At 42.7% G+C, this 9,611-nt stretch overlaps 1 protein-coding gene across 1 annotated transcript in view; it reads left to right on the top strand.

Moving 5' to 3' along the window:
- Elp1 (elongator complex protein 1) overlaps nucleotides 1-9,611 on the top strand; it is a 35,574-nt gene that overhangs the window by 5,080 nt on the left and 20,883 nt on the right. The window contains exons 4-10 of the mRNA XM_021161195.2: nucleotides 846-927; nucleotides 1,849-1,929; nucleotides 3,261-3,346; nucleotides 4,971-5,067; nucleotides 5,343-5,433; nucleotides 6,458-6,581; nucleotides 7,244-7,337. Of these exons, the coding sequence (XP_021016854.1) occupies nucleotides 846-927; nucleotides 1,849-1,929; nucleotides 3,261-3,346; nucleotides 4,971-5,067; nucleotides 5,343-5,433; nucleotides 6,458-6,581; nucleotides 7,244-7,337 (655 nt within the window). The remainder of the gene's footprint in view (nucleotides 1-845; nucleotides 928-1,848; nucleotides 1,930-3,260; nucleotides 3,347-4,970; nucleotides 5,068-5,342; nucleotides 5,434-6,457; nucleotides 6,582-7,243; nucleotides 7,338-9,611) is intronic.

The raw sequence follows: 9,611 nt of genomic DNA, 5'->3' as shown, positions 1-9,611 counted from the left end.
AGCCATCTCACCAGCCCCCTACATTCTTTTTTTTAACGCAAACTTTTATTTACTCCCTACTATGCTCTTGTTAGGTAGCTTGTCCTTTCTCATGTTTAGAAGTGCTTGAGGCTTAGAAAGCTTAAGTAGCTCTGTCAAGTTCCCAGATGGAGCTCGACCGTCACAGTCTGTGGCACCTTCACTCCTCAGCATTTCTTTGAATGTGTTAACAAACTTTACTCTTCATTCATGCTGAGAATTGTCAAAGTCTATCATATATAAGTTAACTGGTATTGCTCACATTTAAAAGTTAGAATTTTCCATCCAAATTGTCTCCTGATTCTTGAGCCAGCCCTAGTCCATTTTATCTCCCATTTGTGGCTTCTCACTGTCACAAGACAGAATCCATGTCCTTGTTGCCTGATAAGACCAGTCGATGTTCCCCAAATACCCTTTCACCTTTGTCCTCATGCCATGTTTGTGTGTTCCTCAGGATCTCCTTGCCTTTGAGTTTTAATCCTTCTTTAAGCCTTGGAGCCTCCACGTTGGTTCCTCGATGGTTCTCTCCTGGCCCTACTGCTGACCTTTGAGACCTTCACAGAACTCCCCAAGCCTTTGCTTGTTCTACGACTCACTTCATTTCCCAGGGACCTTACTAGTAACTAAGTCTTTCATAGAGTCATTGTTTTATGTCCTCCTGTTTACTACGCTAATTTTGCATCTCCTGCCTCAACAGTTGTTCCAGAAAGCAGCCTGGTAGATCTGCCACCTTTGTGTGTTTAAGTTTTGATTGTTTGATGGAGTCCATAGTAAACCTTTATTGAGAAAATGGTGTTCTCAATCCCTTTTGGTTTTCTCTGATGCAGCTGGAATGTGTTGGGAGTGTGGCCAGTGGTATCTCTGTCATGAGCTGGAGTCCTGATCAAGAACTGCTGCTTCTTGCCACAGGTAAGCTTTGCACTGGTGCCTAACTGACTTTGTAAAACTTGCTCCTAATTCATATAGACTTCTCAAGTTTCACAAGTCTTGGAATGATCATAGCTGACTGTAATGTTAAGGTAGTGTATTCTTAACGCTTGCCTCGCTGTTAGCACCCTGAGTTGTTTGTGCAGCTTTGTGGTCTTTGGGAATGAGAGTGGGGTTGGAGAGCTGAGGAATCTGCTGAGTTTGGCAGTCAGTGTGAGCAGGGCTTGCCTTAACCTACTCTAAGACCAGGGTGTGTGTGTGTGTGTGTGTGTGTGTGTGTGTGTGNGNGNGAGAGAGAGAGAGAGAGAGAGAGAGAGAGAGAGAGAGAGAGAGAGAATGTTGCAGTTGAGTTTAAAGCTCTAAGTCACACTCATGGGCCTCTTTCCATCCTCTGAGACACCTTCACAGAACCTTTCTAGAGCCTCTTGACTCTCCTTGCTCTGAGACTCATTGACTAATTTGGGACCTCTGTAATAACTCCAGGCAGTGGGTGTGGATGCGGAGATCATAGGACAGCCTGCAGGAGTCTGCACTGGGCAGCTTTAGGCATCAAGCTCTGTTGTCCAATAAACACGTTCCTCACAGCTCTTCTATACGCCTGGTTTCCTTTTCCCCTGAGATGCTTTATTCCAGATGAATTCAGTTTATAGCTATAGAAATGTCTTAGAAAACTAGCAATCTTTAAAGCAGTAGAGGAGGGCCCTGGGGACTTTGATGTTGAATTTATGCAGTCAGTAGCTAAGGAAAAGCATCTGGAGGCTGGCCTGCTCGGAGCTTGTGTTTCAGGGCATTATGTGTGCATGCATCTGTCTACCTCTTCTACCTGGGGCTCCTTGTTCTGGCTCAGTGGCTTCTGGTGCCCCAGCCAATGGGAATGACTGATTTGTTACATGAACTCCTAAGCTCAACAGACCCTGATTATGATGACAAAAGACTTTGAAGTGATCGCAGAGGAGCAGATCCACCAGGATGATTTTGGAGAAGGTAAGCGTTTCTTGGAAACATTCTGTGACCCGTTTTACCCATTTTCTTACTCATAACATTCGTTGTCATAAGCCGAAAGTTCATCTCAGTTCTTTACAGACATGCCACTAATCTCCCTTCAGCTCTGACAGGAAGCTTTCTCGGTGTTCTGGTGAATGGAGATCTCTCCATGAGGTCTCCTGGATATCACTAGAATTACAGGGAAAGAATTAGTGAGGTTAGAATAAGGGGAGCATGTTTAGAGTACAGTGTATTAGTGGGCCACAAGAAAGGAGTAGGGGCAGTTAGAAGGCAGTGTTCTTTTCCTTCCAGCTAGGCTAGATCAGTTTTAGATCAACTAGAGTTTTGTTTTGTTGGGTTTTTTTTTTTTTTTCTTTTTTTTAAAACCTTGCAGTAAATTAGAGGAAAGATAGTTTAAGTTTGTGCTTTAAGTTTCTTTGTGAGGGCAGACATAGGCTCCAGTGTGCAAATCCCTGCTGTGAGCCCATCACTCACTATCGGGTCTGACTGGGAGGGAAACTTCTCTTATTTAACTCTGGTCCTCTGGTCCTCTTGGGGACCCATCGGAGAAGCTCAAGGCTGAGGGCAGCAGTAGCCACCACACTTCATGTGTGGTGGCAGAGTGTCCTTGGAGGGTGTATCGCACTTGGACATGCATCATGCAAGCAGACTAGAAATGGCTGTGTTGAGCCATAATTTATTGAATTGTAGGTAGTCTGCTTCAGAATTAGTGGCAAGAGGGAAGTCTTGGTCCTGGATAGTGTCAGGACCATCTTTCTGTTGCCTCCTGTGGATGAATGCCATGTCTGCCTCTAGGAGCAGAAAGTCTGTGCTGGCTCTGGATCATTGCCACTGTATTTTGTATAAGAGAAGTAGTGTAGCTTAGGGAGAGCAGCCGAGAGTGCAGGAAGCCTGTGTTCTGGTTTTGGGCACTGTTACTGTGGGATTTCAGAGAAGTCTACACCAGGAACTGTATTTGGTGACGTAAAGCCCCTTTCACCACCAGCAGAAAGCTTAGCTGGTTGGTTTAAAGCCAAAAATCAGAACTGCATTCCTGGCTATTATCTTGAGTTATGTGCTTTGTGGACACGTTTTAGAAACTCTTCATATTTGTTCAGATTTCTGACTTGAGTCAGGCTTTCCAGGGAAAGGGCCTTTCACGTCCTGCTGGGACCATTGCTGCAGGTCATTTGGAGGCCCAGTTTGTAACCTAACGGCTGATGCTCAGCTTCCTGAGTTGTCAGTGACTGTCTTCATGAAGAATGAATGAAAGTGCTTTGATTTCAGTTCCTCTGCTTATTATTTGTCTTCTTGTTCTTGAAAAACTGTAGGCAAGTTTGTCACTGTTGGATGGGGCAGTAAGCAGACGCAGTTCCACGGCTCAGAAGGCAGGCCAACAGCCTTTCCAGTGCAGTTGGTAAGGCGGGATGATGTGCGCTCAGTTCTGCATGTGCTGGAGCACTGCCTGACTAGTGTATCTCTTCTATTGTCTTAAGGTGGTAGCTGATAGGTGTCCTCAGGAAGTGAGTCACCCATGAGAGATAGTTTTTTTTCTTATGGACCGCGCCCAGTCTCATTTATTGTCCAGTAGTCTACAGTAACTTTTGCTCATTACTTTCATTTATCCTAAAGGCCTGGTCTTGACTCAGAAGTTGTCAGTTTCAGAAAAGGGTAGAAACCCATTGCATATTCAGAAGCAGTACTCATAGGAATGATCTTGTATCTGGTATCTGGCTATGGTGTTTTGATGCACTACTGGCGCCTTGCTGGGCTCAGTAAAGTTGTTTTATGTTTTCTTGCTTTCTTGAATAAGTTCTCTCACTAATTAAAACATAAGAATTTACACATGCTGCAGTCTGTGTGAGACATAGTCTGCAAGATGAGAATCCCACGGTAGACTAAAGTACAGATAGCACCAAAGTCCAACGTGGTGAACCAATGAGTTTTATTGGGTTTCATACAAGATTATGGGTAAGGGGTACTTACAGGAGCAGAAATGACTCAGAGATAGCTGCATTACCAAGGTGCACCCCAGCATGCATGATAGCTCACAAAAGCTGGGAAACCAGGAACACACTGGAGAGTCAGCAGGTAGCTCAACATGTTGGAGAGCATCCATTCCAAGTGAATCTAGTCTGAACCTCTTCTAGGCAGCCCAGCTGCTTTCTGATTTCCCAGGCAGCTGGGCTGCTCTCAGAATCTTCTTTGTAGCTTGGCTTATTTGAGAGAGACTCTCAGCTTTTACTGCTTACCCGTCAGGGAGGGGGTCTAGTGAATCTGATAATTTTCAGGGACTTCCTGAAGCTATTTTGAGTTTTTACCTTCCTGCTGAAGGCGCTTCCCTATAAGAAGAATTATTTCTTTCTGGAGGAAATAGTTACACAACAACCTTTCACTAGAGGAAGTATGTGTTGTATGCCAAAGAACAGTATCTTAGTAAGCTGCAGTATAGTCTAGCCAGCCTAGTCTGTGGCTGAGCAGAGCTAGCAGTGTTTTGCAGTGGAGCAACCACTGGAATGTGGAGTGTGCTCTGGTGCTCCCCTTTCTCCCACCCATCACCCATAGGCTTAGCTGCTTCCTGGCTCTGGATTGGGATGCAGGAGGCACTGGAGACCCTTCTTTGGCCTGCTGCAGAGGGCAGAACTGCTTTACCTGAGTGCTGCTGCAGCTACTGCTTCTGGCCCTTCTCTACCCACTTTCCCCAGTGTCTTTATTCTATGTCCTGTCCTGAAATAGGGCTGTTTACATTTGGACAGACGCTTGTTTCCTTGTCATAGATCCCTAACCTATTCCTTAGCTTATTACATTTAATACCTGTATTTGTAGCATTTCTAGTGTGCAAAGAAGGAAGGCTGTGCTTATTTTATTTTTAAGTTATTCTTGATGTCTAGGACTAAGAGCCCTTCTAGAAGGGTCCCTGGAGAGTCTCTGATGCTGGTTTTGTATAGCTTCAGCATTATATAGAAGATGAGTATTTGGTGGCCAGGGGTTGTTTGATGTGGGAGAGTTGATTCCCTAGTAACACTGGTGTTTCTCTTCAGCCTGAGAATGCCTTGCCCTGGGACGACCACAGACCACACATTACCTGGCGTGGGGATGGGCAATATTTTGCTGTGAGTGTTGTTTGTCGACAAACAGGTATGGAAATAAATTAAACTTAAAAATTTACCTACATTAAAATCTGGAGAAGTTTTTTTCCTTGAGTAGACTACACAACTATAACCTGTAAAGAATTAGAGATGCCGCCAGGATCTGGAGTGGAAAGAAGTGCTGCTTTAGATGTTAATGACTTCGGAATTAAAAGAATGCTTTGAGGCTGTCTGGTCACTAAATGCAGATTTGACTGGTCGGGAGGTAGTATGTGAGAGTTACCATAGTATTTTAAGTGCTGTGTCTGTTTACCTCCTTTGCAGAGGCTCGGAAGATCCGAGTATGGAACCGAGAGTTTGCCTTGCAGTCAACCAGTGAGTCTGTGCCAGGACTGGGGCCCGCCCTGGCTTGGAAGTGAGTGAGCATAAAAGTCTGGGACTCTTCCTGCTTTCCCTCCCGAATTCACCTAGATCCTGGATTCTTCATAGATTCCCTTTTTCTAAGACCTGATACAGGTTGCATCTCTAATTCTTTAAAGGTTATGGTTGTACATAAGGCTGTTGTGGGAAACAGAAGGGAGTGTGACTGTTAAAAGTCCTAGTGTTTGATGCTCTGTTGGACAAAGGGATTTCTGTGAGACAGGGTAAAAGGTGCTTTCCTCCAGACAGATTCCCATAGCAGGTGGTCTGCTGGCTAAGAAACCTGCAGGCTACATTCTGCATCTGCCTTCTCTTTGCTTCTTTGATTCACTGCTCTGTGCAGACCACAACTTACCTGTCATTTAACTGCACATAGAGACAAAGAGAATAAATGGCCCTATCACAGCAGCAGCTGTTATATGCAGTGCCAGTAGCCTCTAGGTTGCATACTTCTTGCTTGCCACCAGTGTTAGTAGGACTGGGTGTTGCCTAGGTGTTTGAATTAACAGGTTGGGGAGAATAGGAATGAGGCAGGTGGATGATATAGATGACGTTTCAGGAGAAAACATTAGCATCTCTTCCCAACATTTGTGAAGTTATAACTGAAACGAAGAGAATTACTGAGAATATTATGCTTGAAATGTTGTAGGAAAATGTAGTTTGTTTTTAATAGTTCAGTTGCAGTTGAAATCAGAAAACCTGCAAATGGTGCCTTGGAACTAGTTAGGAAGGGACATCTTTTTCTCTTACATGCTGGGTTGAACTACTTGCCAGTACTAGTAAACAAATGGTGGGCTTAACACTTCCTTGGAACCAACATCACAGACAACAATATGCACACAACAAATACCACACACACACACACACACACACACACACACACACACCCCTACCTTACTGGAAAAAAGGATTTCAATTAAATTTTTCTTCTGGGGAAAAAAAAATAAAATCTCTTGTCTAAATCTCTGGGCCTGCAGGATGAGCGTTTTTGACTATTCTAACTTAGGTTCTGCTTTAAGACCCTCAGGCAGTTTGATTGCGTCTACTCAAGATAAACCCAACCAGCAAGATGTTGTGTTTTTTGAGAAAAATGGACTTCTTCATGGGCATTTTACACTTCCTTTCTTAAAAGATGAAGTTAAGGTAGGGGTCGGAGTTCTTTGTCATCCAATTAGAGTGCTTTCCTTAGTTGCAGAAGTTTGTGTCTCACAGAGGTTGGCAACAGACGCTACCACCGGGTGGAAAGGCTGGCTTCTGACTCTCAGAGCAGAGAATAGAAATGCTGCTCTTGCTGTTTGCTCTAGTGACTAACTTTCCTGATGTTCGATATTTAAACATGAAGCAGCTTATGTGCCATTGAAGTCCTGGGCGGAGACACAGGAAATCTTTAATTCTGTGTAAAATTATTTAGGATAATGTTTCTTGTGTAAAATTTTAAGTGTTTGTTTTATGGAACCATTTTTCTTATTTATATTGTACCTTAATTAATATTAAGTGTTAATATAATATATAAAATTAAGATAATGTATTTTATATAATAATATCTAATAGTCAGATTTCTTGATTTTTCTAAAAATTATTTTGCTTTGTGTTACATTTGTATATAAATCTTTAAGCACAATGCATGTTTTAAGTCCTTTTTAAAGTACCAATTTTGCAGATTGGTTTAACAACTAGAAATTAGTGACATAAGCTGGAGATCAGCTCCAGGGTTATTTGGTTTATGGGTGCAGGGAATTCAGCTATCCTCAAGAGTCTGAAGTAGACAGCCAACTGAAGGTCAGTGTGACTTTTGTCCCTACCAGGTAAATGACTTGCTGTGGAATGCAGATTCCTCAGTGCTTGCTGTATGGCTAGAAGACCTCCCAAAGGAAGACAGTGCCACTCTGAAAAGCTATGGTATGACAGTTTGTGGGGTTTCCCTTCTCCTTCCTCAGGCCTTCGGTGAAAACACTGTAGCTGAAGTAGGTGGATGCTGGTGGGGAAGGGGTAGGTTTGGATCTCTGAGGGTTTCAGTCATGAACTATGCAGAGTTCTCTAGGGAAGCAGAACCAGTAGGATATAGATACAGGAGGGGAGAAGAAGTTGTGGCTGGCACTGTGTTAAGGAGTTGGCTCATGTGCGTGTCAGGTGGCACATTTGAAATTTCTACGGCAGGCTGTAAGTTCAGGTGGGATTTTTGTGTGGTGGTATTGAGACTGTTCTTTCTCTCCTGGAACCCTGGCTCTGCTTTTAAGGCTTTCATGCATCATGGTAATCATTTCATTTAAAGGCTCTGAGAGCAGCATCTAGCAGAGCAGAGACACCCTGAAACCACAGTCATCAGTGCAGAAAATGAAAGTGTAGAAGTGAGTGGATTTCGGTTTCCCATGAGAAGGGCTCTTGTAGGTTTTATGATCTGTCGGTGTGTATCTTTGAGTATGCACTTAGGATTATGTCTGTTGTCTCTTCTTTCTTTGTTACCTCCAGGTAACTAGCCCAGGTCTTAGTCTTACTAGGCAAGCCTTCTGTCACTAAGCCAACCCCCAGCCCTGCTTAAGGTTTTAAGGAAGAAGTAAAGTAATGAGGAGGGGGGTAGCTCTAATACTAATGCAATATATAATGTTTCCTTAGGCCTGGCTGGTCTCAAACTCCCAGAGATCTGCCTGTCTCGGCCTCCAGAGTGCTGGGATTGGAGTTGTGTCCCACCATGTCTGGCTGATACATGCTGCGTTTTGTTTTGTTTTGATATTGTATTTTAATTACAGCATTTCTCCCTGTCTTTCTTACCCCCATTGATACAGACTGGTTTTTTGTTTGTTTGTTTGTTTGTTTTTTTGGTTCTAAGTGTTTTTCAAATTCATTAATCAGTAGAACTTTTAAATCTGGAAAATATTGAATAGTTTGTTCATTCATTCATTCACTTTAATAATTCTTAACCTGGCTAAACCTTTAATAAAAATAATGAAACACAGGCTTCATCTCAGAATCGGATTCATTGTTTTGGGATAATATATGTATATGTATGTGTATGTGTGTGTGTGTGTGTGTGTGTGTGTGTGTGTGTGTGTATATATATATATATATATATATATATATATGTATATATATAAAATAGCTATTTTAGGTTGTGTTCAGGATTTAATCAGGGCCTTATAAAAATTACCAAACCAAACAGGCCCAAACTTCCCGGTGGTTTTAATATGCAACCACTCAAATACCAGTGATTAATATATAGAATGCATTGACTGTAACAGACACAGGATAACAAAAGTATATATGAGTTCTCACAGTGCCAGCCAATGGCCACACAGATATAATGTAATATTGTGATTCAAGGGCTAGGTGTGATTTTCTGTGATCACAGTAAGTTAGGCATTAGTGGGGAAGTTAAATTATTTCATGGAGTTAAAAATCTTAATTTATATGTGTTTTCTATTGATAAAGTCCACTTGGGCATAGTTGGGATGGTTGAGGGTGTGTGTATTAATCTCCAGGCAGCTGAGTATTGTTTATTACGGGATAGCCTGGGACAAAACTGCTTGCAAAGAACCCACAATAAGACAGGTATCTTATGCCCAGCTTACCACAGAGTCCTTGGTGCAGTCATATGCACAGAAGGACATTGTTCACAGCAGACTACATGTTAGGCCCTGTCTGTGTGAGGAGCCTTTGTAATGCTTGCACTAGATGAGACCTATGGATGTTGGATGTCACATTTCTCAGGCTGTTCCTCCCATGTCGAGCATAGCTGTGCATTTAGTCTGGTTATCTTCTGCCCAACTTTGCATGCAGGAAACATGGTGAAATACTTCTTAGCTTTCATAAGCACAAATTTAAGGTAGAGGTGAAAATAAACGTGCTTCTGACATATTGGTATGTGACATTTTGTCTTCATAGGAAATTCACATCTTTTTGTTTTGTTTTGTTTGTGGTTTTTCGAGACGGTTTCTCTGTATAGCCCTGGCTGTCCTGGAACTCACTTTGTAGACCAGGCTGGCCTCGAACTCAGAAATCCGCCTGCCTCTGCCTCCCGAGTGCTGGGATTAAAGGCGTGCGCCACCACGCCCGGCTGAAATTCACATCTTTTGACATTGATTATTATACAATTAATATTTTAGGGAGACCAAAAAAGAAGAAAAATTCTTGAAAAAATATAAAAATTGCACCTGTTCCCCTTTTGCAAATGGTCTG

Source organism: Mus caroli, chromosome 4, assembly GCF_900094665.2.
Source record: "Mus caroli chromosome 4, CAROLI_EIJ_v1.1, whole genome shotgun sequence".
Taxonomy (NCBI): Eukaryota; Metazoa; Chordata; class Mammalia; order Rodentia; family Muridae; genus Mus; species Mus caroli.
Note: the sequence above shows the minus strand (reverse complement) of the source record. Positions and strands in the feature narration are given on the sequence as shown.